At 39.7% G+C, this 27,124-nt stretch overlaps 1 protein-coding gene across 1 annotated transcript; it reads left to right on the top strand.

The window, feature by feature from the left end:
* On the top strand, positions 1-26,022 carry LOC122543365 (prostaglandin E synthase 3-like). Its single transcript, XM_043682002.1, has 8 exons — positions 1-217; positions 16,840-16,953; positions 21,440-21,509; positions 22,006-22,104; positions 22,372-22,464; positions 23,537-23,599; positions 25,163-25,190; positions 25,279-26,022. Coding segments are annotated over exons 1-8 (489 nt in total). The 5' UTR covers positions 1-215; the 3' UTR covers positions 25,299-26,022.
* Positions 26,023-27,124: the final 1,102 nt, after the last annotated feature.

The raw sequence follows: 27,124 nt of genomic DNA, 5'->3' as shown, positions 1-27,124 counted from the left end.
CCGAGCCTTGGCGTCGTAGGTGACCAATCACCGCGACACATGGACGCACGATTCACGTCGTAACCATAGCGAGTGGCGTGTGCTGCGTCACTTTGTCTGGGCGAGGTGGAGAGGAGGGCAAAAGGGGAAAAAAAAAGCCAGAACGCGGTTCTCTGGACGCCACTTAGTCTTGTGAGCTCCCGACAACTGAGTACAGGTTGAACCACACAGTAGCCATGTAAGTGATAGTTAAAAAATCGACTCGAACGACTTTGTTCGACAGCAAGTGGCACTTTTATCTACCGTGCCCATGCGATGTGGGATACTGGGCCGGGCGGTGGGAGTTAAGGCGTTTTTTCGCTAGCCTAGGCCGCTGCAGTGTTTTTTTAAAAAAACCTTGAATCCAATGGGGAGGAAGGGAGGGGAATTCCTCATACTAGATTAAAATTGAAGTTGAGGCTACAATGATTTTATATTTTTTCCCCTTTGGTATCCAAAGTATGCAAATCTGTTTGAGCGTGCTGGCGAATTTATTCAAACCCAATCGGGGGGGTGGGTTATGTCTGCATTTGCGGACTGTAGTGGGTTTAATGGATTTTCTATTAGATTCTCAATGTCTAAAATAATTTAGCGGTCGTTTGATTGTTTTATTTTTGGCTGGGGGTGATTGAAAAGCCCCTTTTTTTGAGTCGCATTAAAAAACCCGCTCTCGACTTGCTTACACGTGAGTGGAAACGCACGGCAGACTTGCGGGACTGTCACGTCCCAGCGCAATTAATTCAGTTTTTATCGTTGAATTAGGCAGCCTTTTACGATATAGAAACATGTATATGTGTTTTATTCATTCTTCTCACCTGATCTTTTACCGAGAGTGAACCGACAGCACCGAATGAGGCGCCGGGTTCCGAAACGATTTGAAGGAACTGCGGTTTCTAGAAATTTCTCTCTCGCGCGCGCGCACGCGGGCACACGCACAGGCATTCTGGGCTATCACTGATTTTGTCGGCGTTTGTTTTTAAATCTTCTGCGATTTTCTTTACTATTACGTACTGCTACTAAAGTGCATTTTTGTTTTGCTGGCGATCTTTTCATATGGTGGCATGATTCAAAGGGAGGTGTGGAGAAGTTAGGCTGGTTGCGCAATGTTGGAGGAGCCGCCATTTAGCGCAGACTCGCAAGCTTTTCCTCATCCAATGCATTCTTCACTGCGCACACGATTTTTTTTTCTGTCTTCGTCGTGTTTTTTTTACTGCGGCTTTCAGAGTGTCCCTTCGATTGTGGAAATGTGTATGCTTGAGTTTTTCCCCCTTGACAGGCCTTGTGCGCACAGTACGAGAAAATCCAGAAACTTCGGTGGACCACAAGTGTTTTATGCTTCACGGAAGACTTGTATGACGCTACGTATTCCATCCGTTTGCAGATGATTTGAACCAGTAAATGTTGCTGCGAGCATGTTTGTAACCCAGGGTACCAAGCAGTCTGATTTTTTTCTATTTATTGCAAGAGGAGCAAATTTTTAAATTATTCACCCTGTCAGTAGAGGCACAATTTGAAATATACATTGGGAATAATCCGGACCTTGCTGAGGATACAGAAAAGCTAAACTGGAATGTTGCTGATTGGGAAGTAGATACTTTATTTGCGAGGTTCTGGATTAGTGGTGCTGGAAGAGCACAGCAGTTTAGGCAGCATCCAAGGAGCTCCTTGGATGCTGCCTGAACTGCTGTGCTCTTCCAGCACCACTAATCCAGAATCTGGTTTCCAGCATCTGCAGTCATTGTTTTTACCTACTTTTTATTTGCGAGGGACGATCAAGGAAGCCAGGATTAGTTACTCTGGGGAGGGGACATGGGCATAGCTTCAGCATGATCTTCTGTGAAGAACAGAAATCTTAATGAAAGCAGGCACAGACCTGATCAAGGGTCTGAATGACTGTTTCGGATACTTTTTCGGGGGTGAAAAGGATGGTATACCAAGTTCCTCTTTGGCTAAAATACCAGTGATGGGTTACGGATGGTATAAAACTTGGAACTAATCAAATTGAGATATGTATACACAATCATTTGACTCCTTCAAAAAATGAATTATTAAAAGATTGTTCTGATCTCTAGTAAAATTACTTTCAGTATTAAATGATACATCTGGCAGAACATTTTAGGTTTAACTTGGGAATAATTATTTTTAATAAATTAAACAATTTTGCATAACTCAAAGATCACTGCTTTTTTTTTGGTGGGTTGAGATGTCTTTCATATTTCTTAAATCTAATTACTGATGCTAAGACAAGCTACCTGAATTTTTGTCTGCACAGCATCAGTACTCAAATGTCTTGTTTCCCAGTAAGTGGATACTTGGTCGTATGTCCCTCTCTGGGCTTTGCAGAAGGTGCATTGTGAATGATGGTCTAAATGAGCCCACGGACATAACGTGTATGGGCTGTGGAAGGTTCTTCAACAGTGGGGAGAGGAATGTGTGCAGTTGTAATATCTTTCAGCTTGATGTACTGCTTATTTTGTTTCTTTGGCTTTGTAGTCTGTTTGCCAGCCTAGTGACATGACCATAGGAAGATATCTGGTTTTTTATTCATTGTGGCAGGGTTGCCGGCTAGGCGAGTATTTATTACATATTCCTAATTGTCCAGAAGGCAGTTGAGTCACCCACATTGTTATGGGTCTGGAGTTGCATGTAGGCCAGACCAGGTCAGGACAGCAAAATTCTTTCCTGAAAAGCATGAGTGAATCATAGGTTTTTCTGACAATTGATAGCAGTTTCACTAACATCATTCAAACTTCAATTTCAGATCTTCCACTGGATTCAACTCACACCATCTGTTATGGTGGGATTTGAACTTGGGTGTCCTGATTAATAGTCAAACATGATGATTTGACCAATCACAGAACAAATTGTTCAATGTTGAACTTAAGGTATAATGTTTTGAGCACTGTGGGTCTTGCATAGTTATGCTTTATTTCAGATGGTCAGATTAGGAAAAGAATGATGGAAATTGTTTCACAAAGCCAAGGACCTAGGATGCTGCTGGTTGACTTTAACTTAGTCATTTTAGAGGTGCATTCCTAGCTAATATTTGGTAACTTCGTGGGGAAGTGATTATGACAGAGGTTAACCTCCTGCTTCAATACTGTAATGTTTTGGATAGAAGAATCAAAATGTTGCAGTTGTCTGAGATCTATGCTTCATCTTGCATTTAATCAATTGTTTTAGCTACAAATTCAGCATTGTAGTTGCTGTAATTTACTGCTCTGCATTGGCTTTACGTGCTCAGCATAGTCTAACTCTTCTGGCTTTCTCTGCTATTTAACCAATTATGGAGTATATTCAGCACTTTGTACTTGTAGGTGTACAGCTATTTTGTTTGCTTACTTTTTTTCTGCAGTTCAAATATCTTTTTTATTTGCAATTGTATCTGACCACGTTGCACTAAGATTGAGTCATTAATCTGGCCTGCAAGTGGATATGGTCATAGCACCAAGCTCTGTATCCCCAACCCATGATTTAAATTCACTAGTGTTCATCACTGTTTACCTTTGATCTAGTTTCTTTCCCATGAATGCCATATCTTTGAGTTTAAATGGCCTTTTGATGTGGAATTTTATGAAAAGCATTTTCAGCTAAGAAGCTTGGTCAGACATCTTTTCCTTGACCACTTAACTAGGTTGTTGCAATTCTTGGTTCTCATTGTGCTGCAAGTGAAACTCGATGCAAAAAATCCTTTGCTCCAGATTAAAACTTTTTTGCCATGTGGGATTTGAATCAATGTCCCTGAACATTAGAGTTTTGGGCTGATCGCCTAGTGATATTACCACTATGCCCCATGTTCCCTAAAAATATTCCTCTTCTATAATCCAAAAATGCTCAGTTTTTCATGTGGACCACCACCTGTAAGCCTATGTTTCCGGTTGAGTAAATTTAGTGGTAGAGCCTGTTAAGGGCAATACAAACCAAAGGTATGGGAGGGAGTTAGGTGGAGGGTGAGGAGACTAAATTAAAATAGAGTTGAAGGGGAAAATTTAGAAGTGCTCTTACATGTGGACTGTTTAATAATATGGAGTATCCTTTTAAAAGATGGGCAGATTGAAACCTTAATGGCTTACCATTTAGTCAGGTGTACAGCATGGAAGCAGATCCTTTGGTCCATGCCAATCCGATCCTAAATTAATCCAGTCCCATTTTCCAGCACTTGGCCCATATCCCTCTAAACCCTTCCTATTCATATACCCATCCAGGTGCCTTTATGAAATGTTGTAACTGTACCAACCTCCTCCTGACAGCTCATTCCATACATGCAGAACCCTTTGAGAAAAAGTTGCCCCTTAGGTCCCTTCCTCCACTCCTCTCCTCCCGCCCTGCCCTCTAATTCTGGACACTCAATCCAGGGAAAGGCCTTGTCTATATACCCTATCCACACCCTCCATGATTAAGCCTCTAAAGTTACCCCTCAGCCTCTCCTCCAGGGAAAACAGCTCAAGCCTATTCAGCCTTTCCCTAGAGCTCATGGCCTTCAATATTTTAAATATTGAGAAATCTTTAAGTTTCACAAGTCTTCCTATCAGAGGAAGACTAGATTTGTGCACAATATTCCAAAACTCTGTTAACCAATGTCCTGTACAACCATAACATGACCTCCCAAACCCTAGACTCCATGCTCTCTCTAATAAAAGGAAGCCTACTAAATGCTGCCTTCACTATTCTATGTACCAGAGACTCCACTTTCAATAAACTATGAACATGCACTCCAAGGTCTTCGTCCAAGGTATTTGTTGCAGGTGTGGTTGATCCCAGCTAGGCTACTTTTTGCCTAGATAAATTAGATGCCCTAGTGTGGAAACAGGCCCTTCAGCCCAACCAGTCCACACCAACCCTTTGAAGAGTAACCCAACCAGACCAGTTTCCCTATGACTAATGCACCTAACACTATGGGCAATTTTAGCATGGTCAATTCACCTGACCACATCTTTGGATTGTGGGAGGAAACCTGAGCACCCGGAAGAAACCCACAGAGACATGGGAGAATGTGCATACACCACACAGTTGTCTGAGGCTGGAATCAAACCTGGGACCCTGATGCTATGAGGCAGCAGTGCTAACTGCTGAGCCACTGTGCTGCCCTTAAAGAAAATTCTTTAATGTTAATGACTAGATGGTTTACACTGGTTTCTCTCTCAAACATGAAGTCTGGGAAATCTAATGATTAAGCTTATACCCCAGCATGAGTGAGGATGGATGGTTAGCTTAGTTTGCATTAGAGATGGGGTGTTGAAGATAATGTCTTGTCAGCTCAAGGATAAGGAAGCTGATAATATACAATGGACATAGTGATGCTTTGGACTTGGGAAGGAGTGTGAGATCAAGACTACAGATTTGATATGTTCAAAAGATGCTGAGGAGGTTATTGCCTATGTGATTTGTGAACAGACTTAGATTGCAAATTGTTTTTCTTTCTGACATATAATGAGAGAAGGAAGAGAGGCTTGTGGAGCAGGCTGAGTATTACCTGTAGTTGACATGGAAAACTTCAGTTGGAAAGTTTGTACCACCTTGCCCATTTCAATTTTGGAAATGTGGGTTGATTGGTGCAGTGCCATAAGGAGAGTTCTGTTCCGTACTTGTGAACTATCAGATTGTATCCTGGAATGTTGGTGTCACCTCTAGTAAAATGTCTGTATTATTTACTAATGTGCAAGAGAATAAAATGACGGCATATGGCATGTGAAAGTTCTGGAATTTGTTCCAAGAAGTTGCTGGCAATATTTTATCGGGCTCATTTATTAATAGCATTTTTGGGGATCAATGCAATCTTAAGTTCTTGGGGGTTCCTTTTCAATTGTCTTTGATAATGACCAGTCTCAGTTGGGAAGTTATGGTGGTAGTGAACAGTTTGCCATTTCGGTTCTGGGATTAGATATGTTACTGAGGCCTCAGCACAGCCCTTGATCAAATCCATGAGTCAACTATTCGTTTCTCCAGTTTTAATGTAAAAAGATGGTAGTTTGGATGTTTGAAGCCGGAACAGTGGAGGTTTCAGCCTTCGATTAATGGATTTACTTGTATTTTAATCTTGACAGTGTAATTGCATCAACCACTTGTGCATTTTTAAGAAACACATTCACAAAGCAGACTTTAAAACTTCTCTAGCCATTTTGTTTCCTTTGTGGATTTTAGGTTTTAAAATTGTCTATTTTGCTGCTACTGTGCATGTTGCTGGCTGTCAAACATGGCCATTTACTTTTAATTTTCAGCTCTTTGTATCATATGCACTTTCCAATATGGCCAGAGTTGAGCTGATTCAGTTTATTAAACAGCTTGTTCAGATGGAAAAACTTTGACTCAGCCCTATGAACAGGAGTAGTACGTACCTTGACAGTTTAAGTGGGTCAGCTATAGGTTAACTTTAAACCCAAGGTGGTAATCTTGCTGTAATCCAAGTTTTGCATTTTGACCTCCCTGAAAATAACTTGTTTCCTTCCTGCCTTGCAGAGCCTAAACATGCTTCGTGTGAAATACTGTGTTCTTGATGGCAAAAGTATCAGTGCCTCAACTTTTACTGCTAGAAGAATAGTATCCGGTATATATTCTACGAAATCAAACTTGGCTACAAATTTCCAAAAAGGTGTCCCCACTTAAGTCTTTGACACTACCACATTTGAAGACTGAATGGGTCTACGTATTTGAATTGTAGGGTGCGAATCTTTCCTACAGTAATCAATGTCAAGCTCTGTTTGTTCAAGAGGATGATAAGGTAGAAGCCACTGTTTCACACTCACCTGGCACTAAAGTATTTGAATAATGTTTGGAAACTGGGAGAGTGGATGTAAGTGGTATTTCAAAGTAGTCATCTAATGTCAACCAGTAAACAAATCTCAACTTGACATATTACTGTGCGCAAATTAGCTGCTGCATTTCCTGCATTGTGACTGTCTATAGTAGTTAGCTAGCTCTGGAGGACTCGTGTCTGCTTGTGAAATGAAAAGTGAGCCTCTTTCAGAACTTGCTGTAGCCAGGAAGGTGTATGTTAATACACTAGGTAGACATGGAACCCAGAGAGAGAACAGCAGTTGCTTAGAAGGCTGCAGGGTTTCCAAGTGGAAAATTAAGTGGTAGTCTTTCAGCTTGCAGAACCAAAAGACAGGTGCTGACCAGGGAACACAAGTGGCAGGCAATCAGAAGTTTGGTCATTTTATGTTCCTCAGTGGTTGCCTGGTCTGTTTTTCATCTTGAATGTAGGGAGTTATTGAGCAGTGAGTATAGTAGACTAGATGGAATAGTGCAGATAAATCACTGCTTCAACTGGAAGGTATTCTGGGGTCTTAGCAAATAAATGGGCAGCTGTTAGACCTGTGATTGCATGGGAAGGTGTAGGGAGTGGAGGGGGATGGACCCAGTGTCCCAGAGGAACAGTCCCTGTGGAAGACTGACAAGGGAAGGGAATGTGGCTGGGGGTGGCAACAGCTGGTAATTTTCAGATGTACATGCTGGTGGGGTGCTAAGTGAGGACCAGCTCTGAGGGTCACTGGGTACAACATTAAATCGGCAGTACCTTTGGAAAATTTTTCCAGCATCTGCATTTCTTAAATATGTTGCTGCTTGAGGTGTGATGTAACTATGTTGGTTTAGATTAGATTACAGATTACATTACAGTGTAGAAACAGGCCCTTCGGCCCAACAAGTCCACACCGACCCGCCGAAGCGAAACCCACCCATACCCCTACATTTACCCCTTACCTAACACTACGGGCAATTTAGCATAGCCAATTCACCTGACCCTGCACATCGTTTGGACTGTGGGAGGAAACCGGAGCACCCGGAGGAAACCCACGCAGACACGGGGAGAACGTGCAAACTCCACACAGTCAGTCGCCTGAGGCGGGAATTGAACCCGGGTCTCAGGCGCTGTGAGGCAGCAGTGCTAACCACTGTGCCACCGTGCCGCCCACGATGCTATGGTTGATGCTATGGTGTTAGGCTATCATTCTAGCCTATTCAAATGTTGCCCTAATAAAGGTAGTATTACACAATTCTAAATATGCAGTGGCATTTTAAGTGGAAGTAAGTGTCCCCAAAATCTGAATTGTTGGGATTTAGTTCTGGACTAGGTTGTGGTGTAAGTACAGTGAGACATTAGATCTGTAGTTAGTGTGCTGTCTATTCTGATAGATGGTATTTGTGCTGATTCTAAAATTGCTTTCCATCAATGATATAGCAAAGTTTTGATGATGAGATTTTAATACCTTCTATTGTGATTCTAAACCCATTGTCTAGTGTGCAAAACTTTGTACACTTTAAATCAATTTGACTAGTACATGAGCTTTAAAGCACTCAAGTATAAATCTCTTTCCCCTCGCCAAGAGACTGAAGGATTTCTAGTTTTGTTTAACACATCTGGTAAAATATGGTGGGTCACATGCTCAAATCAGGCTTCTCTATATTTTTACTGCACCTAGATCTACTGGTGTACCATTCTCTTCTCCTCTTGTCCCATAGAAAGCCTGCAGTTGACAGTTCCTCTTTCAGCATTTTGTCTTAACCTAAAGATTGGAACATTGATTAGTTGGATTGTTTTAAGTTATTGCAATACCTTCGGATTGGTGTCCTTTCCCTCACTTGTCTGAAGGTGGGAGTGTCAAGACTTGTGACCCTTTGCTCTGCCTGAGATCTTTGGGGAACACTCAACCCACCAGACCTCAACCAGTCAGACTATGGTAATCATTAAGGAGAAAGTGAGGTCTGCAGATGCTGGAGATCAGAGCTGAAAATGTGTTGCTGGAAAAGCGCAGCAGGTCAGGCAGCATCCAGGGAACAGTTCTCCTGTTCCCTGGATGCTGCCTGACCTGCTGCACTTTTCCAGCAACACATTTTCAGCTATGGTAATCATTAACAGAGTGGTGGGGTGGCTGAGAAAAAGCAGCCTCCTGTAGCCCAAGTGGTCCTCGGAGTGGTGATGGCCAGCAAATCAGCATCCTAAAAAGGCACTGCTAGGCACTAGTCAGTGTAGGCAGGATAAAGGAAGGCCCCAGCAGCTAGCCTGGAACCCGATGAGCAGCAGATCTGAAGACTTATGAGCTCCAGAGTGTAAAACAAACATTAAGTTGCTTTATTTAAAAATGTAGGAATATGGCCACAAGTTACAGGTGGCCCTGTCTTCAAGTTCAAAGAATGTTTAATTCAGTCCCTACAAACATTTAATCCTAGTTTTGACAGATGAGGGAATTTGTTTAAAAGGCAAGATTTTCGGAAATGCAACCCTGACATAGAGTACTGTGCATAGAATATTTTGGACTACCCCATAAGTGGCAACATGTTTAATTTTTATTTAAACTAGTTCATCTCAATCTTGATCAGTGATTCTTTAAGGCTTGATTTGAAGAGTCTTCCAAATGATAGTATGCTGCTCTAAACTGCAAGCAACATTATATGCAACATGGCAAACCTCGTACACAACAGGCCAGAAACTGTCCACCTGTGACATCACAGCCAGCCTGGCTCCCATATGTGCTGCATGAACTAATGAACATGGATGACAACATGAGAGTCATTAAGTTTTTGGCTAATATTTTGTGTTCTGTCACATGAACATATTTCTGGTATGTTAGGAATTTAACATGCAAAAATTCCAACAAATTTCTTGCACAAAAGCAGTGAACTGTATAATTCCCAAATTGACTTGCTGCAAGTGAAATTGGATGGGGTTGGACCACTAATCCACACGAGCTCAAGAGGTTGCATGACTGTTCTGGCTTCACTGTGGTTGATGGTTATTATCCTCTTGGTCTTTGAATCTAGTTTGGCACTGTCTATTATCTTGATAGTCTTATTCCATGTGGAGTCAAACCAATTTCTACTTTCAATTATTTCCACTAGAAATTGACCAAGTGCTTGGATTTTAAGTGGCTTTAATCAGTTACCTTGTAAGTACTTTGTCCCAGATCCCTTTATTCCCCTACTGTTCATGGCCATTGAAGTGTGGCCTCGTTATGAAATATATAATCTTGTACTAAATGTATCAAGGCACTAATTGTCTAATAACTGCACCCACAATAAGTGCCATTTCAGTTTGCAGACAACATGCCATAATTCTTACAAATTCTTGTAGAATACTCGAACTAACTTGCTCAAGTGCTCTTGACTCCAGTTTTTCTATTTAAGCCATGACTGGGTTTTTTTCTCTGACCTGATTGGGGCATGCTCCAATCTATGACCATAGTAAAGCCTTCAGTTCAAAGAATTAAACAAAGTTTAAGCATAATTTGTTCACTGTGCTGGTTTTGTCTGGTTCTGGATAACTTTTGAGTAAGCTTCTGTTTTTTATCAACCATACTCACCAGATCCATGGCTCCCTAAAGATGTGCTCTTCAAATGTTAAAGTAACTGTTCCAGTCCTTTAGCATTCTTGGTGTAATATTCACCAGCTCTAACTTATTTTATACAAGGGGCTTTAATGATGCCAGAAAATAAGGCTGGATCTATCCAGTGGCCCATACATCTAACTTTAAGCTTGGATAAAAGAGAATTACAATTGAAATTTAATCAACTAGTTTCAGATTGGCAAGACTGGGTTTTAGTGCTGTTGTCTTAGCAGTGACGGTCTTAAAAAACCTAATGCCTGGTTCATATCATACCTTCTGAATTGAGACAATATGCATTTATGGATCCCGTTAAAGAGAGTCTCATGAGAAGAGTGTCTCAGCCTTAGTATCTTATGGAAGGTGGGATGAGACAGGTCTCTCAATATTTTCACCATAAATGGACACTTATCCTGAGACTCCGCCCTCTTCCTAGACTGATGGGAAGATCTTTACATTTAGCCCTTAAGAATACTCTTGCAATGGGACCACCTTTCAGAATTCCAGAGTGGACTCCCAACCTTATTAATCTTTGCTCAAAGGCAATCTGTCCAGATTGAGGATGAACCTAACGAATATTCCATGGAGTGCCTCCAATGAAACATCTTTCCTCAAGGGGACCCCTCCACTCCAAGTGTGGTCTTATCAACATTTGTACAGTTGCATTAAGACTTCCCTACTCTTATTCCAGTCCCTTTGAAATAAGAATCAACATTCCATTAGCCTTTCTGACAGACTTGTTGTGCCTGCATGTTTCATGCTCAAGTCCCTTTTTGTTCTTCATTCCAAGAACAGCTTCACCTTTTTCCACTATACCTCATACCAGTTGCCTGCTTAACCCGGTCATTGTTTGTGACCTGTATCCCTCTTTCACCTTTCCACCTGTGTTTGGAAGTTTGGCTCATGCATTTTGCTTGCTTCCTCCATATCACATTAAATGGAACAGTTGCAGTCTACACTCCAGGTTACTAACCTGGAAGAATCCTTTATCCCAGTTGCCGTCTGTCAGACAATTCTCGATCCACACCAATATGCTACCTCCAACGCCATGGGCTCTTAGAACTTAACCTTTGAGAGGTATGTTGTTAACACCTTCTGAAAGTCTAAATAGGAACATCTTGTAGTTTCTGCCCACTCTGGGACTTGATTGCTAATAAGTCAGACACCAGTTTCTCTTTTAAAGAAATGCTAACTGCTTGAATAGATTTCCCCCTTAGTGTGCTGCTATTTTATAGCAACAATAGATGTTAGGTCACATGCGTTTTGTCTGCCTCCTTTTGAGTAGGAGGTCATGTTGAAAATGCTGGTGGATTGGAAAACTGCCAGAATCAAAAAATTATCTCCCTGATCCATTTTCTAAAGGGTGAATGAACAGTTTGCCATCTTAACTATATATAGTCTTGTCAGTTATAGTCTTTAATTTGCCATTGTTTATTTCTCTTCAGCCATCCTTTGGATCCTGCATTTATCTTAGTCTTCAAGGCTATCACTGACTCTTGATTTTTTTTTTCTAGAACTTTATCCTGTCCTTGACTATCCAGCCTTGGTTTGTTTATCCCATTCAATCTCCCTCCATCCTGGGATATTTCTACTGAGTCATGAATTCTCGGTTCACCACTGCTTGCTTCTGTCTCTCGTTTTAAAAAAAACTGTCCCCTTTAGCCAACTCTATCCCCATTTCATTGTAATTCCCTTTATCAGTTGCAATTGTTTCCACTCCAAGTTTCTCTATTGAGCATTACATTCTATCATGTTTTGATCACTACTTTGTAGGTGATGTTTTGCCTTAAAAGTCTAATTACCATTACCAGGTCAAAGATGACTGGTCTGGTTGATTTGATGACATTGCTCTTGGAAGCTACTCTTTTGAACTTTAATCCAAAGATGATTAAAGTCACCATAACTTGTAGTTTTTAGATGCACCTTTTATTTCCTACATTGGGTATCTAATAATAATCAAACAGTAGACCTAAGTCTCCATTCAAATGGACCAAGTCAAAGCTTGGTCTGGCAACTGTCCTCAAGTGATGGCCCACCACCTTGTCGTTCTGAAAGGTGGAATGTCAATGTTCCCAGCTTTGGTCTTGAACCCCTCAAATGGATATAAATTTCATTGGCCATAAACTATTGGTGTCATCAGTTCATGTACTTTATTGAATGCTTTGTGCATAAAGCTAAGCTTTTAGGCTTGCCTTTCTACTCCAGGTCAGTGTTTTTAAAAAAAAAAAAATTGCCCTGAATTAACCTATCTACTTTTGCAATTTACGAGCCTCATTTCTCTCCCTCATCACCCTTGCTTAGGTTCCCATCCCCTTTGTCATTCTAGTTTAAACTAAATGTCCCAACCATACTAGCAAATGTTCATCCCAGAATATACACTGATCCTGCCCAGTGTAACTGGTTCATTACACTGGTCCACTCCCCCTAGAGCCAGTCCAATGTTCCAGAAATTTGAAGCTTGTGGTCTTCTGATTTGTATTTGTTAATATCTTTGAGGTCCTATTTTTCAAACTTACTTCCTAGCTCCCATTTAGGACCTTTGAAAAGCCTGTGGCATCAGTAGTAAAGTGTACCACAAGCACTGGCTTGTTACCCTCCTCCTCCAGGTCGTGTAACTGTTCTAAGGCATCCTTGACACCAAAACTAGAGGGAGCATACCACCCTGGAGCTCCACTTGCAGCCACACAAACACTTTATTAAATCCCTCAAGTATTCTACTTGCACTTTCAACTCCCTCGGTGCAGCATGGCAACCATGGTACAACAAATTTGGCTGTTGTGGCTTTTCAGAGACCCCATTCCCTGAACAGTCTCCAAAGCATTAGGGATTCTTGAACTACTGGTCTCATCCTCTTACTATGCCTGGTGGTCACCCATTCTTTTTCTGCCTGTAGTGTGACTACTTTTCTCTCTAAATGTTCAGTTTGAGATAGCTCCTGCAAACATGCTGACACGGGAAACGTAGCTGTCTTTCCATAGAGCCAGAGGGGCAAACCATGACTGAGCTCTCCTAGAATGACTGACTACTTCTGTTTCTTAAAAAATTTAATCCAATCAAAAATGTTACTTTAGGACCTTTCTTCCCTTTATTAATACAGAACTTATGAACCACAAAATAAGATTTAAGTTAAAGCAGTAATAGTAAGTAATCACCATCTCTACTGACCCAATCAGAAGCTTTGATTTGTTCTGACCCCCAGTGCTCTGAGTTAAAAGTTCCAATTTCCACATACTTTAAAGAATAAGTGATCACCCTCCTTTTTTTCTCCTAGTTGTACCAAATTCTAACTGCACTCTACTGCAAGCACTGAAAGTGCTCTCCTTTTATGGCCCCTATTTTAAAGCCTTTTGAAACAGCATTAAACCAGTTGTCTAATTAATTGGCTTCAGCTGAAAGCCTATAAACTCTTGGTTTAAAGCTACAATTAAACTTCACCCAATTCAAAGAGAACTTTTAGTAAGTTGCTAGTTTTATAGAACCACTAGACTTTGAAATTGCCTGTTAAACTTAACTATTCCTTAAAACCTACCACTTGAGACTCTCACCAAACTCCAGCAGTACACTCTGTCCTTTCCTCTCTGTCAATAAGGCCTGACAGTCTCTGTAAAATGAGAATTGGTTTGAGGCACACGCCCGCACTTATGTGCTTTCAATAAAAATGTGCTAATGAACAGAACAAGACTATTTTTCCCATGTACCAAAGACAAAGAATTTGGATATAGATTTGTAATTCTGTTATGTCACATACTTACATGCTACCACACTACATTGGCACTATGGATGTGCTAAACTACATTTTTGGATTGATAGTCCTGAATTAATATAGGTTTGTGAATATGGAAGTTGCTGAAGTTGAGTAGTTGCCTGTTGAGGACAAGGTACGTGGACACTGGTAGACCAAATCCGCTGCAGTCTGGTTGTTCTATGTTCCTTTGATTTTTTTTTTTTCTCTCTTCATTCATTGGATGAGTGTTTCATTCATAGAATGATGATTAATTCAGCAATTACCCATCCCTGATTCACCTTGAATGTGGTGAACTGCTTTCTTGGATCCACTGTAGTCAGTGTAGTTGAAGTAGGCCCACAGTGCCATTAGGATGTTTTTAATAGTTTTCCAAAAAATAAAAGTTGACTTATCAAATTTGTCATCTAATTCCTTTTTTCTAAAAGCCATTAATTTCTCTGAAGTGTATTCTGGATATATCAGTGGAACTGTATACCCCAGTGTATCAGTGGGTGACATTTGATCATCTAGGTGGCCATTGTTCACAAGTGAGCTTAAAGGTGTGGCATAGCCCATTCAGCTTGATGTTGATTTTTGTTTTAATGTACTTCATTGCAAAAGATATGTTTATGTAGATGGTTTGTACAGTATATTTTTTCATCATTGGACAATGATCAAGTGTAGAGACTTGGTGCTTCTGAATGTGGCCATTGAGGAAGCTTCCAAATATGGAATATGTTAGAAATGTAAATGTTCAGATTTTGAATTGGCAAGGGTGAATCTGAGAGAGACAATTATTCTGGAGGTTATCTCATACCTTTGGTGCTCTTCCTCTTCTAATGTCACCCCAATTGTTAAATAATGTAAAAATCCCAGTCAAATGCTGTGGTTTGGAGATGCCGATGTTGGACTGGGTATACAAAGTTAAAAATCTCACCACCAGGTTATAGTCCAACAGGTTTAATTGGAAGCACACTAGCTTTCAGAGCAACGCTCCTTCATCAGGTGATAGTGGAGGGCTCAATCGTAACACAGAATTTATAGCAAAAATTTAGTGTGATGTAACTGAAATTATACATTGAAAATTTGATTCTGTTATGCCTTTCATCTGTTGGAATACAGTGTTGGTTTCACTTCTTTCATGTGTAAATCTCACAACCTTTTTTTAAAAAGTTGCATTCTTGGGTTAGCTGTTAACAATGATGTGGACCTTTTCAATTCCTGTAACACCTTGTAGTTTCATGCAGATGTTTAACTTTCTGTGATATATGCATTCCATAACTAAGGGAGAACATTAGCCCTGTGACTTGGTTGTTGAACTTTGTATTGCAGATGGCTTTTGAGGGAAGTTCTGTTATTCCTAAGGAAAACAAGGGTTAGTGTTAAACACAACCAGCGTTGGGAAGTGGGAGAATTCTAATCAGCCTTGGCTTAACATCTGTATTGGTTTAATATCACAGCTGCACTTCAGACTAGCAACTGAGAAATTTTAGATTACGAGAATATTAATTTTGTGCTGTAACCATCTCAAAGTAGTTTGATATATTTTTGTGCTAAGCATTGATGCAAGGAAAACCAGGATAGTTGACCAGCAGAACCCCAGGCTATATGTTACCTAGGCTGAAACACTGGCACTTGTCCCACTCAGGAAAGTGTGTGGTGTGGTGTGGTTGGGGGGGGGGGGAAGGATTCTGGTGGAACTGAGCCTGGAAAATTGTGCTTAATCTTCCATAGTTTTCCTGTATGGAATGTAATGTTCCACTTAAGTTATCTCCCATATCATTTGATTTGCCACTTGTAGCACCAAAGTTGTAGTGATGGTTGGGTTCTTCAGGTTAAGTTAATGGTAATACTGTTCTGTCTTGCATTGCCCCATATGTAACAATTTTATTTTGCTTTTATGCAATCCTGCTTTTGATTTGAGGGATTTTGGTATATCACTCATGGGCATGGAGCCTAGGTGCTATATACAAGCTAAAGAGAATTTGCTTTATACTTAAGTGGTATGTTTAAATTCTGTAGGGTATTTGCAATGGGTTGTGAAATTGCATTTAGATCTCTGGTTCTGATTGCTTATCTCAGAGGATCTCTGGCATTTTGATGCATATGCCCATAGAGATTCACACCCCATTCAAATGGTTTTCCTTTAATTATTTTTCCCAAAGAATCTATTTAAGATGCCTAAAAATGGCAAAAATAACTTGGGTGGTTAAAAATGCTCCCCCTGCTTATCAGTCATGTAGGGATTGCATGCCTCAGAGCTAACTGCTTCAAGATATTTTGTTTTTCATGTAATAATTGGAAGATATTACAAATTGCTTTAATTTTAATTGAAGCTAATTGCATAGCCAGAGGAAGTGCATTGTGGGATGATCTCAACATAGATGCTTGAATCCATGACCTCTTGAATCAGACGCTGGATCTCCCCATCAGTTCAATTGTTCTTGCAGCTTGGTCCAAAGGCCACTTATAGAAATTAGCAACAAATCAAACATCTTTGTTGAGATTGCTCCATGATGAACCCGTTGGCTTTGCAGCCATGTCAGTGGCTGTTCATTTGCTCTGCTTTTTTTTTCTTGCCCTGTCTTTTTGGCCCAAAATTTGGATACCCTGGCTACTTTCAAATTTTGTTTTATTAGCAGCAGCAGAACCCAGAGACTGAATTGTATTGAAGTCACTCTGTTGGAATGTAAATACTTTTTTGCATGTGGCTTTGAGAACTTGCAGTCTTTTTCCACACAAACCTTGTGATTGTTTTCACTCCCATAATACTTTTAGGCAGCCAGCTTCTGCAAAGTGGTATGACCGAAGAGACTACGTCTTTGTTGAATTTTGTGTAGAAGACAGTAAGGATGTTGAAATAAATTTTGAAAAAGAGAAGTTTACATTCAGGTACGTAGTAGATATTCAATCCCATTTATGTCAAAATGTCTGTCATAAACGGAGGGACAGCTTTATTTCACTTAAATGCATTTGAAAAGAAATCTAGGCTCTTAGTCTGGTAATAGTTTCTCATTAGCACTGTTCACAAATAAGTAGCATTTTTGTTAAAAATTTCAGTGACCACCTCAGCAAAGATGTTGTATGCCTGAATATTTGTCACCAGAAACTATTAGTATAATCTCTGCTGGATTTTTACAATATTTTGAAGTTCAGTTTATATATGCTTTTCCATTTTAGAACATTAATTGTTAAAACTCGTGGCCCATGGAAAAAATTGAATTACACTTATCCATTGTAAAAGAATGCCATGGCACTGCGCAAGAGACTTATTTGATCAGCACTACTGTATTTTGCGTGTCTTTCTGTCATCCTCTCTTTTTTGTTTTTTCAATTGCTACCTACTGTTGCTTGGCTAAATGGGCATGCCAGAGCTGCTATTACACTGGCTGCCCGAGGATGTGTGTTTCTGGCCTAGAGATATTTCCCTTAAATATTTCTCATCTTTGAATTCACATGGACATCGCTTGGTATAGCTTGAGACTGGCAAATCAGTGGAGAATCTGAATCTGCAACCTGCTGTAATAAGCGCAAAATTAGATGATCAGACGGCTGTAACATAAGGACAAGCTGTCACGTGAATTGCTGAACAAAATTTGTCAACTTCTGGAGAAAGGCTGAAATGTTGCAAACTGGAATAATTATAGCTTGGGAACTTCACATGGCTTGTGCATCTACCACAATGGCCATGCAGACAAAGGAAAAGTATCTCCACTGTATGATTTTGTTTCACCTTTGTTCAATTTTGGTCCAGAGTTTGTAACTAGAGTAGAATGTCAAATTTTGGGAATGTTAATGTACTCTAGGTGGAAATTTTATTTTTGATATTAAATTTCTGCATTCTGTGCAGCTACATGGAGCAATACATAAACACCAATACATACACTTCTGTGTTGGGGTAATTATCAGAAGTTGCCAGATTTTTTTTTTTCTAATTTACGGTCCTCCACTATCTTGAAGTAGCGGGTGTCCGGGCCTCCAGACACTCTTGTCGCTATTTTTTCATTTGTTTTCAGAAGCCTGGTGATTCTCGACAGGTCATCACTTATCTTCCTGTTAAATGTTTGCTCACTTGACTTTCCTCCTTTTAGCCTCCAATTATCCTAGGATGAGACCAGGAAACTATATTGTTAATACCATCATGCTAATATTTCTACAGAATGAATGATGCTTTTGAAAGAATCGTTCTGCTTTTGAGTATGCAGTTCTGTTGGAATCATGAGGCTTAGAGTATTAACATTTGAATTGTATGCTTGTCAACCAATTGTTAATTTTCAAAGCTTCTTAACCCTGCAAACAGTTGTAAAGTTGCCATAGTTTTATCAGACATTTAGGGCTGCTCTCTCGCTGGGTCACCAAGCCTCAGGCAAAGAGGTTGAGAAGGAGAGTTCTTCATGGTAACCTTCAGCTGGTGTGGGAATTGAACCTATGCTGTTGACATCATTCTGCATTGCAAAGCAGCCATCCAGCCAACTGAGACTGTTTTCACTTAAAACCAGTGCACGCACTATATTTAATAGATGTGAGTAACTGTTACTATGGGTAGATTATTTGACTTGTCAGGTTTTCTTTAAATGTCACTAATTCATCTGACCAAGTTGCTGACCTGATCTCAGGTGTTTAACAGGCCTTTGGAGCCCTCTGGTATCTTATTCAAATTAATGTGCCTATCGGAAGACTCTGTTTTGGCTTTGTTGTGCACTGCAGTGCATATTAAGAAAGTGATTGATGCAGTGAGCTCCTGAAAATGGAGGTCTAATCGTAAGTATAATGGCATAGTTTAAATAGCAGTATATACCTAGAGCTGCATATGAATATGAAGCACCATCTTTGCGCAAAAGCTGGCAAGCCTTTCCCAATCCTACATGCTGAAGGCAGTAGCAACTGCTATCCTGGCTCTGATATGCTAACAGCACAAAATGGGAATCAAACCTAGGATTTGTGTTTATATATTTTGATAATAGGTTGAGCTCTGAAGAGAGTCACTTCAATTTTAACTTTGACAGAATGAAATGGGAAGGAATTTGTGCAGAGTGTCTCATGATTTTCCCTTTGTAGAACTTGTGTAATAGTCACAATCTTTGGATTGATTTTCCCTTCTGCATTCCAGCATTTGATAGGAAAGATTTTTCTCTCAGTCAGTTCCAGTTTTTTCTTGTGCTGACCCTTGGTGAATGTGGCAGGCTTAGTTTGGTTTTGATGTTGCAGTTGCCTTTGAGACCTGGATGAGTCCAACAGCATTAGCATAATATAGAAGTACTTGACAATGCAAGTTATTTTCCTCTATTCATTTCCTGGAGGTCCAAATTATTGGAAGTGGATTTATTTCAAATTTAACAATTTTAATCTACATATGGTAATAATAACTCATGTAAGTTTTAAATATAGATTGAACAGGGCAGTGTGGAAGTGAAAACTTGAAATAATGTGCTCAGGCTTTATTTCCACCCTTGCTTGAAAGTGAATTCTTTCCTTGGCCTCATTCAAACCAAAAGCAGACTCGGCAACTGGTTCGTGGAGCATCTGCGCTCTGCACACACCAACCAACCTGACCCTCCAGTTGCCATCTATTTTAATTCCACTTCCCACTCCCCTGGCAACATGTCCTTGGCTGCCTCCATTGTCCAAGTGAGACCAAACGGAAACTGAAGGAACACCTGATATTTCACCTGGGATGTTTACAGCCCAATGGACTTTGTATTGACTTCACCAGTTTCAAAGTCTCTCCATCCCCAGCCTTATCCCATGTCCAGCCTCACCCATCCTCCTCCCTTTCCTGACCTAACCTGTCCATCTTCTGCTCACCTCTCTGCTCCGTCCTTCCCAAAGGCCAATCACAATAACCCCCTACCTGCATTCACCAATCAACGTCCCACCTCTCCTTCCACACCCCCTTCCTTCAATACTTCTGGACTCTCTCTTTCACTCCCCTCCCCTCTCCCTCCCTCCCAATTGTGTGATGAAGGGTTTTGGCCAAAAACATTCACTTTGCTCCTCTGATGCTGTCTGACCTGTGCTTTTCCAGCTTCACGTCTATTGACTGACTTCCAGCATCTGCAGTTTCTTTCAGTTATTCCCTGATGAAGGTATATTGACTCAGCTTGGAAATGCATTGTTGTGATATTGAACTGTACAGACTTTTGAGGTTCACTTTCTAACCTGCGCTGACTGAACACTGCAGTTAACCTAAATGTCCTCTAGTTAAGATGGGGAAACCTGCCAAAGGACTTTGAAGTAACTGCCCAATGCCACTGTCCATTCCATGTGTTAACATTGTCCCAGGTGAATACTGCAGATGCTTAAAATTTACAAATGCAAAGTTCAGATGTTTCCTCACCAGAGAGCATAATTTGTTCATTTTTCTGGAATAAAACTTTGTCAGAACTGAAAGCTATTGCTGATTGAAATGGTAAAGTGCATGCATCATATTACTATAGGGGAGTTAACGGGCAGGTCGATACAAGCAGAAGAAATAAGCTGACCGGTAAGTCTAATGAGGAAAATACATGAAAACTTAACAAAGCTACCACCCCAGTAGGACTGTCTGTTCTTTCTAGTCTGGCAGCTCGATACTCTAATCTGCCATTTTCACATTCCAATCAATTAATCTGAACTGTCAACATCCTTTCTGCTCTCCTCTTTGCGCATGCATGTGCACCCCCACCCCACAACTGCATAAATACTACCCCCACCTTTCATATCAGCTTTGAAGAGTCCTCTAGGCTGGACGTTAGCTTGCTTTCTTTCCATGGGTGTTGCCTGACCCACTGATCGCCAGCATTTTGTTTTTCTTTCCAGTCAAAGAGCAGGTTGTATTAGCTCAGGAGTCTGGTAGTTGGGAGGGAAATCAACTGGTTGACACCAAGGATATAAAAAATCCTGCCAGCACTAGGGAGAGGACTAAAACTTATTTTCGTACGTTCACTATGGCTGCTCATTCCTATTGTCCAATGAAAATACAAGCTGTAGTTTAGGTCTGATGTTGACTCTCGTGTTAGGACATTAAGACATGAGGACTGTACATGTCTTGTAGTAAGATGGGTTGCTGCACTTTGAGCTTGTTTGGCTTCAACATGATAGACTAAGCTAATGCTTTATCAGTGGGAATGAGGAAGCAAGCCAAGAAACCTGACACTTTGAAAATATTTGGGGTAAAGCAACATCTGTTTGCTGTAAAATTGCTTCATATTCTGTTGTCTGGACTTTCATAAATTTCTTAAGGTATTGTTTTGGACTGAGCATAAAATGTTAGTGTTTGTTCAAATTTACTATCTAAATACTGTTTAATGTTTTTAACCTATTGCCTGTCTGATCTGTAATGTGTGCAACAACAAGCTATTAAAATTCACTTTTGTGTGGCGTCTCTCTTTCTATGCAGCTGCCTTGGAGGAGCGGAGAGCGTAAAGCATTTTAATGAAGTTAACCTTTATAATGCAATTGACCCAAGTGTAAGTATTGGTGATCTTGACCATAAATGAGCCAAAACAATATTTTGGTGTTCTTATCCCCACCCCCTAAAATCCCAGGGCCAATTCTTAGCCAAAAGGGGAAGACTTATTCCCAACCTCCGCCAGTGCTGTTGTTTGTTGTATTGTTAGAAAGACAATAGTGGGGCACCAACTTTAAAAAAACATTCCCCAAATATCTCAAATGTTTAAAAGAAAAAATAATTTATAAGTTTCATTGCATGAATTTTACATTGTTGAGGCTGAATTATTAGAAACACATTGTGATTGTTTTATTTTTTTTATCTCCTCCCTTCTAACCCCCTTCACTTGCAACCCTTCTCCACCATCCCTGTTTTCCCTCTCAGCGTAGAATTAACGTAATGCTATTAACTGATCAGTTTTTAAATTTGCTGGAATAGATATAGCTGGTGGAATAGTATTATTGAACAGATCTATTTAATACTAGTATATATTGTTCTCTTAATATATTCCTTAGGATTCAAAACACAAGCGGACAGACAGATCTGTCTTGTGCTATTTACGAAAAGGAGAATCTGGTCAAGCATGGCCACGGTTAACCAAAGAAAAAGCCAAGGTAACTGGGATCATTGCAGCACTGTATTTAATAACAAAGTGCAGGAACTGTTCAAATCAGACAACACATAGTGACAGGCATAGTTCCTACTCTACTCAGTTTAACTTTGTTTCTTTTTGCACAGACACTACAAGACTTACTAAATATTTCTAGCACTTTGCAGATTGTTTTTATTGCAAATTTTAACCATGTTTTGGTTTTTACAATCTCGGTATTTGTTCTTCATGATACCATATCACTTTTTTCAATGATCACTTTTTTGTACAGTTAAACTGGCTCAAAGTCGATTTCAATAACTGGAGAGATTGGGATGATGATCCAGAAGAAGAAGATTTGTCCAGCTTTGAAAAGTTCTCACAGGTAGGAGCACCTGTGATTTTGGAATTAGGAGTTAGCTTTGTTGTTCCATTTGCACAACATCAAAAGGGATTGTCGTGACATCTTTTCAAATGTTGAAGCTATCGAATTTGGCAAAATAGGTGCACTCATTTGAATACCTGAAGAAAGGAGCTTGATGTCCTAAGAAACAAACTTCTGGAAATCACAAACTGTACTCCAGTATTATCCATAAGCCCTTCATCATCCATCCCTGATGAAGGGCTGATGCCCGAAACGGCAATTCTCCTGCTCCTCGGATGCTGCCTGACCTGCTGTGCTTTTCCACCACCACACTGTCTACTCCGGTATAATATTAAACCAACTTGCTTCTATGATTCACTTCCTTTTGTATAGGTTCTACTGTCCACCTTTTTCGTTCATCTTCCTGTGTGTAATGCACCAGAGCATGCAATTACAAGTAACATTAATCCATACAAGGGAAATTCGTATACAGTAACGTGGTAATGCTAGTTGTAAACTTTTTAACAAGTTCTGTGTGCAAACTAATTCCAGACTATAATTATTGCGCAATGGCACTGGATATGAATCATATCTTGAATTTGCTGAGGTCAACAGGAGAGAATCTAATATTGAGAGGCAAACATTTTACCAGTAAACAATAGTTATACTATGAATAAGATCATTTTAAAAATTTGTAAAACCAGAACTGGTATGATTGAAGAACATTTTGTGTTGAATATGGTTCTGTGGCTGCCTATAGTTCAACTTTAATCAATATGGCTACTCATGTGAGAGCAAATGCTGGTAAGCTGTTTGACTGTTAAGGGTATGGCAGATGTGACTGACATTGCTACTCAACCGAATCAGTGTTCATTCTGATTAGATCACCAAATCCTTGTATGTTGTCCTCAGTCCCTTTTTGCTCATTCCCTAAAAATTATGATGCCCCAATTGTGATCAATTCAGTACTGGTTAGGAATTGGTCTGGGTCGTCATTGTCTGTAACTCTGCACCGGTGCATTCAGTGTATTGCAATAGAAGTAATAACTTGATATTTTTTTTAAAAACTTACACAAAAAAAAACTTCTTTTAGATGATGAACAATATGGGAGGAGATGATGATGGAGACATCCCAGACGTAGATGGAATGGATGATGTAAGTATGAAGATGCTGGCTTTTTGAATTGTGTATTTTCAGTAGTAATTGTCAAATGGAAATTTGATTTATGGGACAATTTAGTGACTGTAAAAGTTGTAACTGGATTCTCAAGAGTTCAAGTGCTCTGTTCCAACTGCCATTCAAAGTTTGTTACTTTTCTATAAACTTTGTGCATTGCATGTGGTAATATAGCCACGTTGCTTCTGAGGGCATAGACATCTCACTAAACCAGTCCTATTTCTTTTATTTGTAAGAGACTAGTTTGTGGTCCAGGCCATCCTAGTTGTGGAGGGGAATAAAAAAATTACGTGAGAGGACATTAGAGTAGGAATAAGTAGTGTTTTGAGAGTACATTGCCCTGTCCACATTCCCATTATGCTACTCTTGTGTTCTTGTGTGCTTTTAAAGAAAAAGAAAACTGAATTTCTTCAATGTCGTAATACTAGAGAAGTGTTAATTTCTTCAGATACAAGGTCAAGGCAGAAATTTAAAGATGTTGACTTCAAGAACAACAGAACTTTGATACTATTTCAGCAGTTCTGTTAAGCACTTATTTTGTCTTTGCCAATCTTTGAAATTGAATCACCTGTGTTGCTGCCTGATTGGTTGGCAGAGAGTTTGTCCTCGTGTTCCCTCCTTGAAATTGCTATTTCTACTTTCATCAAGCTTCTGCTACCCATGCCATTTTCATGTGACTCTCCTGATTAAAAAGATAAAAGGTGCTGGATAAATACAAGAGCCTTTTTGTCAAAAGATTGTCTGGTTGTGTTGGACATTTTCACAGTTGAGCATTATTTCGCAAAGCACACAGTACTGCACTTGCCACTGACTTTTTGTGACTTAACCAAGTAGTGAGCTTATGGCTAGTTCAGATATTAGGATAGAGGTTAGATTCCCTGGAAATCTTGTGTTGAATATTCTTGTGATGCATAAGATTATCCTTGCCACAAGGCCAGGCAGGTGCATGCACAGCTGCGATTCTTAGTGTAGTATACGCATAGTTAGAGGCTTAGATCCAGTTTAAGTTTAAAAGGCAATCGGAAAAGATGACTGCATTACACTCGCCATGACATTTTGAGTGTTGGACACTTAGAGATTCAGTGGTTCAAATTGAATCATAAGTAAGCCATACTTGATCTAGTCTTTTCCACTATCTTGAGGGTAATTTATCATAAGCACTTCAGCAACCCAACAGTTTCTTAAGTTTGCAATTTCCACTTAACATTTCTGGTGATGACTGAAAGAAATACTTGGTGTAGCTCGCAAGTTTGATAAATAAACTAAGGCATGTGAGGTTAATCCTACAATTTCTTTTCCCCTCTCAACGAATGAAAGTTTTTCAGCTTGGATTGTGTAGCTGTGGAATGCCATAGTAATGTTTTATAATGGGGTTGGTGTGATTGGAAAGAATATTTGCTCTTGTAGTTTCTCTTGTCATAATACCTGGAGACAATGTGTCTGTATTAAATTATGGTACTTGCCCATCTTTAATGTTGAATGAATGTATCTGTACCAACCTATTTAGTAAATGGCTTTAAAAATTGTTTCCTTGCTCTTTAGGATGGGTCGCAGGACAGCGATGATGAGAGTAAGTTGAATTTTGGCCTTTGCTTTTAGAAAAGACCAGTTTAAACTTTTACTGTTACTCAGGTTTGTTTTTCTCTTTTTTTTTTCAGAAATGCCAGATCTAGAGTAAATGAATTGGGGGAAAAGGCTTCAGGGAATTGGAAGAAAAGCATTCATTAAACTGTTAATTTTTAACAAAACAATTATAAGTTGATAGCTGTTGAGGGCAGTGGTGCATCTTTCAATCCACTTTCAACCTGTTTTAAAGGCTTTTCTAGGGGTCGATGCATACCAGAGTATTGGACAAAATTGCTTACCAGTACAGTACAATAATCTGCCATTATGTACAGATACCAATTTTCCAGGACTTTGCAAAAAAAAATTATTTATAGTGATCGGAGTTTGTATTGACTAATACTAAACCTTGTAGTCAGAAATTCCCATAAACCTAGCACTGAAATGTCTTCAGTATCAATAAAGTCACCTTAGTTAATTCTGCAGCAGTTAGGATGCTGAGGTTTTAAGGTTTTTTCCCCAAGTGACTTCATCCCTAATAATTGGTTAAAACTGTTAATGGTATTGGTTGACCCTTGAGCTTCTACATCTGTTAGTATGAAGAGTGATAAAGCTGTACATTGTCGCTTGTGGATCTTAAGTGGCTGTACATTTAGACGACCAAGTGTATTTGCACTGTCTTGAGTATGAATGCAAGTTTGAAGAAAATGTTAATACACTATCTTTAGGATGTATTTTGTGAAATCTGCTCAGTACAAGCTGAACCTCAATTTATGTCAAATGCAATGGAATTTTTTTTAAGCCTACAATATCTTTCTAATAAACTGTTAACACTTAAACATGTTGTGTGTGTTTTTTTTTCAAAAATAGGCAAGAGATGGGACTTATGGATGTGAAAAGTCTTTGTCTAAAGTGCTTAATAAGATTACATTTAAAATGTAACAAATCTTTTCAGTAGTATGCATCACATCGATTCCTGCATTGATGGCAGACTTCATTTTCTTTACTGCTCCCCCTCCCCCCAAAAAAAACACCAGAAGGTGTTTGTGTGGCCTTTAGACAGCATGATTGGCAGTTCCCAACCGGAGATTGCTTGGGCATAACTACTTTTGACAGTTACTTCAGTTTGAGTATTCAAAGTATAGATTTGACTTATAGGCTGGAAGTTCCTTCTCATAATATTTTAGAATGCGATTGACCAGAATCTTTGCTTTTTATTGCTCCGTTGGTCTAGTGCAGAAATAAAAAAAACTTAGTTCAATCTGAACTAACTGCTTCCACAACTCCTTTTGGTTAAACAGCCTGGTGCCAAAAAATTGATTTTTCAATATTTATTTAATGTCGTCTTGTATCTTCCATGCAGAAAGATTAAATCCAATAAACTTTAGTATTTGTGCAGCAGCATTTTAGTGTAGGAATTGTTCCAAATCCCCACAGGAAACGTTGAATAGGTTGCAGAGTTGGGAGGAGAATTAAAAGATATGACTGGTAAGCTTCCCCAAAGAGATGGGTTTTTGGGAAGGCCTTTAGTGGATAAAGTGGATTGGGAGGAATTGAGAGAGTCTGTTACAAAAGGTGGAATATGGAGTGAATTTAACTTGAGACTGGAGTCTGAAACAAGGGTGCAAGTGGATGCGAGTAAGTTTCTAGCAGTCGTGACTATGGGCTGTTGAGGAATTTGTAGACTGGTGAGAATGTTAAATTTTGGTCGAGGGGCTATTATAAATCAGCAAGGGTTATGGTAAGCTTTTTCGGTTAGGTGCGAAATGGTAGTAGAGAACTAAGACTGGTAAGTTGGCATTTGAAAGAGTTCTATATCTGATCAGTACAAATAAAAGAAAGTGAAATCCATGTCAAAGGGACAGAATACCCTAAAGAATACTTCTCAGTAGTTATTGGGAATGACCAGAACTGGTCCAGAGTATTTCAATGCAAATTGTG

This window comes from Chiloscyllium plagiosum, chromosome 43, assembly GCF_004010195.1.
Source record: "Chiloscyllium plagiosum isolate BGI_BamShark_2017 chromosome 43, ASM401019v2, whole genome shotgun sequence".
In the NCBI taxonomy this organism is placed as follows: domain Eukaryota; kingdom Metazoa; phylum Chordata; class Chondrichthyes; order Orectolobiformes; family Hemiscylliidae; genus Chiloscyllium; species Chiloscyllium plagiosum.
Note: the sequence above shows the minus strand (reverse complement) of the source record. Positions and strands in the feature narration are given on the sequence as shown.

Coding starts and splice junctions, on each gene's coding strand:
- LOC122543365 (XM_043682002.1), top strand. Junction 16,954..21,439: donor AAAGAGAAGTTTACATTCAG/GTACGTAGTAGA, acceptor CTTTCTATGCAG/CTGCCTTGGAGGAGCGGAGA. Junction 22,465..23,536: donor GCTTTGAAAAGTTCTCACAG/GTAGGAGCACCT, acceptor AACTTCTTTTAG/ATGATGAACAATATGGGAGG.